The following is a 5,051-nucleotide window of genomic DNA, read 5'->3' as shown; positions in this document are numbered from 1 at the left end:
CTCGGATATTTATTCTTTCCATTTCTAATGCTTGAATAAAACTTTATCAAAAAGATCTCTTTTGGATGTCAGTATTTTTATGCGTCCTTATATTCTAAATTGTCAACTTAATTAAGTATGGTCAAAGATTAAGTTTCCCAAAGCTCTGTAGGCTTTGAGGTACACATTCACATCGTGACAGTCGGGCTGCACGCTCGATTTTCGACAAAAATTTGTAAACAGGTTTTGTTGAATCTTTTTTTCTCTCGTAACTTTCGTCGTTTTTCCACGTATTTTTATTTTATTTTTTAATTTTCAAAGTTATTTTTCACGAATAAAAAAAATTGTACGCGTCCTATCAAAAAGTGATTCTTAATGAAATTGTAGAACTTTTTCGGGATAATAATTTTGGTAAATTCATCTTTTTTCCTATCCTACATAGTTTGACCACAAAATGGAATTTTTAATTTTCAATTATTTTTTGTGCAATTAGAATTTGAATTTTTGATTTTACAAGAAAATCCAAAATTTTTTTATCATAATCTTGTAGGGCATTCAAAAAGCAAAGTTTTTCTTCTCTTAACTTTTTTTCATGTCGTGCGTTTTTTGTCTTAAAATTTGGATTTTCGGTTGATTTAAAAATTTTTTTAAATGCTACAACTCTGAGAATTTTCTTTTTATAAAAAAAGTCATATGGATAAATTATTTATCCTTTTTAATATTATAAATATCCGTATATAGACTTTTCAAATTCAGAAAAAAGTGGTCTCAAACTTTTCTTAAATGTGCTCACTTTTTCTTTTAGGACCTAAAAAAAGTGTGCCAAAGATGGATTTGATCCGTTCATTTTTTCGAGAGTTATCGTGTTTACCGACGGACGGTTGGACGTACAGACAGACAGACGCTATCGTAAGAACCTAATTTTCGAATTTAGGGGGTCTCGAAACGTGGAGATCCGTTGAAAAACAGTGTTATCGAATTTCGGACAATTCTAATACTTTCTCAATCATAAATGATGAGAATGTGAAAAGAGAGCGCAGGAAGCTTGAAGACGGAAGAGTGAAGCCAGACGTGACGCGAAACTAGGGATTATTACTAGATTTTAAAGTTAGATTGACATCTGTTATAGAGCGTGCCCGCAATATAAAAATCGAAACGCGCGCATGTGGCACATTTAGTAGTGGAAAAAACTATAACAAATTTTTTTGAGATTTATAGAAAATAGCTTTGAAATAATGGTCATTACATTTAAAAGTGGGGCTGCTAAATACACCTGCCTGCCGGTTTCTGTTCCACTCTCCTCTATATCATTTAATTAATACAAAATAAATAAAACTGCTTTATTTTATGAACAGTTTATTCATAAAACGTTTTTAATTTACTAAATGCCTAAGGTGGCTTCACCACATTTGTATTAATATAATGATAAAATGATAAAAATTATAAGTATGATATATAGGTTTTAGAACCGCGCCATTTAGTAATAACAAACAAATTAAGGGATTGAGATATTTAGTAATGCTATTTCTATCATGTACAGTAACGATGCCATTCTGAGCATGAAATAACGTAAAATATCCAATGTATCATTGAAAACGATGTTATTGTAAATAGGTCAATTAACCAATCCACATTTTTTTAAATTAACAGTTTTGAAATAAAAGTTCAGCCAATTTAAACATACGACATTTTTAAACATGGTTGTTTAATAAATTGTACGAAAAAATTATATTTTAATTTTTAATATTAAAAATCACTGTAAAAACTTTGACCCCCCTCGATTTGTCGGTTTTACTTGAAAAGGAGTTACGACATTTTATGGTAAGACGGCAGAACATGCCTATAAAGAGGCGATTTTAAGATCTTGGCCTGGCCCCGACTAGGTAAGGCGCAGAGTTGTGAAGCCACATTAATAAAACTTATACAGATAAAATAAAACGTTATTACCTTGCTCTTATATCGTATTCTTCACCATAAGTGCTACATGTTTGTATGGTGTCAGACATGTTTTCTTTTTCTACGAAAGTTTTTTTCTCAGCTAATCTCCTACGCTTATTTTTTCTATTTCCACCAGCAGTTTTTTTGGTTTTCTTAAGCTCATTGTTATTGGACATTGCGGAGCGTGCTGTTATTTCTCTGTTTTCTAAAATAATGTTTGAAAGTTATATTAATATCAATTTTATAACTCGGAAATATTAAATTATTGAATTTGAAAAGTTATAAAAATATGTTGCCATACAATATATAATGCAACGAATGTGAAAGCTGATTATTATTCATAAATTTGTTTTGCTATAAAAGATCAGTGGGAAATGTTGGACAAGCTACAATTTTGTTCTTTCTAACCTGTTCCATACTTTACGCCGTAATAGTCGAAATATTATTATCAAAGTTTCTGTTTTTAAGTCTAAGTAATACAAAATATAACTATTATTTTACATAAAATACTGCTGTAATTTACCGATACTATTATTATTTTCTAGATTCAAGTAAAATTTAAACTTTGTTTAAATGTATATAAAGCTACTGATATTTTACTTTCAAATACATGGTATTATTTTATGAAAAGTGATAGAGATTGTAACAAGTTAATATATTTTGTCACGTCGTTGCATTTATATTAATTTCGAGTAGATGGAATTATTATCAACTTAAAAGTTCAATGATTTTGTTATTAAAAATTGTGAAGAATAATAATTATAACGTTTGCTACTTTACCTGAATTTTTTTCACGCAGTACTTTTTGTACTATATCTTCTTTGACAAGTGATAATCGTGTACTTTGATTAGGAGATTGCAAAGAAAAAGAATTCGGTGTCTCAGGCTCATCGTGACTATGAGGAATTAGAACATCGTTAGATGTTTTAATTTGTGAATTGAGACGTAATTGTATCAAATCAAACGCATGTTTTGTAATTTTATTTGTCTCGACGACAGGTCTTTGAGACGACGATATTTGATCTAGTTCATCATTTGATACTTCCGCAGTTGAATCTTTGGAATAATTACTCATACAAATTAAGCGAGGTTCTACTCTGGATTCTTCAAAATCATGTGAGTGATCTTTCGTAATATACCAGTTTATTGGTGTTGAAGCACGAGGGGGATCAAATGAAAAATTATCGAATAAATTATCATTCTCAATTCCCAGAGCTGAATCAATCGATTGAGGGCTTTTGTTGATAAGCCTACGATTTACATTTTCAACACTATGATTATTCACAGGATCAACTCGTGCTAAACTTTTTGCAGGATTTCTTTTGCCTAAAAGTAAAATAATTTTATGTCAAATAAGAAAGTAGTCTTAGATCGCATTTTCTTCTATAAAACACTAATAACAAATATTTTTACATTTATAAATGTAAAAACTTATTCGAAACTTATTCATGTTTTACTAAATAAAAAGTATGCGTTCCAATATCAAGAATTACGAGAAGGGTACGTCAGGAGTATTAGAGTGGGTAGAAGTTAAGGAGGTTCCATCGAGATACGAAAGTAGTAAGAAAAATTCAAGAAAATTTTCATTTTAAAGCTTATGTACAGATAAGTACGTAGTTAAAATTTTAGGATGATAGGCAATGTAATTTTTTTAGAAATCAGTATCAAAAATGCACAGACTCTTATGGGAAAGATGAATATCACCTTCATTATTATCATTGCATTCAAAATCTTGTTTTCTTGTGAAATTTCTATTACTATTGTCTTCAAGTTCAACGTTGAACTGTACATTAGGAGGTCGTCTGGCAGTTCGACGATAAAAATGCGGAACATGCCTATCGTCTTCTTCTTCGACTTGATTTTCTACAGTCGGTACACCTCGTGTATTTTTTTCTCTTTCTCTTCGTAGCCTTCTCTGTGCTCTTTGTTCTCTTTGAAACTTTAATCTTTCAAAATCGGTCATGCCCAGTTCGACATCGTAATCGATTGCCGTTTCTAAAAGAAATTGTTAATGTTTTGTAAACATAATTCATTTGGTAAACAAATACACATTACAATAAAAAAGTTTCCGGGGGTTACTTGTAAAAATATACATCTAGATATTTTAGTGATTGAATTTGAGATATATTTGTTGTCTTTATAATAGCACACTTTATCATCTAAAAAATTAAAAATCAAATAATTTATACGTCTTAAAACAATACGATTTATGTATGTAATTCATTCACGATAAAGTTACGCTTTGTTAGAAGACGTGAAGTTGGTGAACGTAATATAACTAGATATATACTATGTTAAAACAACGAAGTTACAGATTTTGAATGACAATAATTACCAATAGGCTCAATTAGAGGTGCTTCCTGCAATACATACTCAGGTTGATATCGATCTTCGACCTGCATAATTTTATCTAACTTTTTCCCTTTAGAGCTTGCAATGCTATCCAAGAATTTGAGTAATTCCAAATTTGTTTCGTTGGAGTTTATCAAATCGATCCAAGCTATCAGAAAATGATTATGAAAAATCATAAATGTATACAATATTCTCAATAATGCATTTGTTACGGCTAATCTATGAGCCTCAAGCTTTATAAGAAACACTTGAAGTATACACATTTTCATAAAAATTAACTTTGTTTTTACTACATTTATCCAACCACAAATCAATATAATTTTACTTAAAATATTCATGAGTAAATTAAACGAATGTTTGAAGTATTCTAATTACATTGATCAAAATGGTCAGTTGCGCTAAAGTTACGGTAGAAGTCGAATAAACATTTGTCATACTTTTTAGCAATTTTCATTTTAATTTTAATTTTGACAATTTTTTATTTTTTTCCTAATACTTTATGCAATTCAAGCGTCTCGTATAAGATTATAGCATACAAATACAATTTGTATGTTAAAACACAAAATAGCGCAAAAAAACAGCTACTCATTCTAATAAAATAAATTCTCTGCAATATTAATTAATCGAAACAAATAATATTAATCATAGTTTTAAAATAAGAAATAGGAATAGCATTGTTGAAAAACTTTACCTTTCTTGATAAGATCGTCCCTCAAAACGGTTTTGTACCTTGGCAAAGTACTACTGAATCGGAAATTTAGTCGTTGACTAATTTGAGCTCG

The 5,051-nt window shown here is 29.6% G+C and overlaps 1 protein-coding gene across 1 annotated transcript in view; it reads right to left on the bottom strand.

Moving 5' to 3' along the window:
• LOC117180359 overlaps positions 1–5,051 on the bottom strand; it is a 16,585-nt gene that overhangs the window by 4,302 nt on the left and 7,232 nt on the right. Inside the window, exons 3-7 of the mRNA XM_033372817.1 lie at positions 4,961–5,037; positions 4,253–4,417; positions 3,622–3,912; positions 2,698–3,243; positions 1,927–2,122 (exon numbers count right to left, since the gene is read on the bottom strand). Of these exons, the coding sequence (XP_033228708.1) occupies positions 1,927–2,122; positions 2,698–3,243; positions 3,622–3,912; positions 4,253–4,417; positions 4,961–5,037 (1,275 nt within the window). The remainder of the gene's footprint in view (positions 1–1,926; positions 2,123–2,697; positions 3,244–3,621; positions 3,913–4,252; positions 4,418–4,960; positions 5,038–5,051) is intronic.

The sequence above is a fragment of the Belonocnema kinseyi genome, chromosome 1 (genome assembly GCF_010883055.1).
Source record: "Belonocnema kinseyi isolate 2016_QV_RU_SX_M_011 chromosome 1, B_treatae_v1, whole genome shotgun sequence".
Lineage (NCBI taxonomy): Eukaryota > Metazoa > Arthropoda > Insecta > Hymenoptera > Cynipidae > Belonocnema > Belonocnema kinseyi.
Note: the sequence above shows the minus strand (reverse complement) of the source record. Positions and strands in the feature narration are given on the sequence as shown.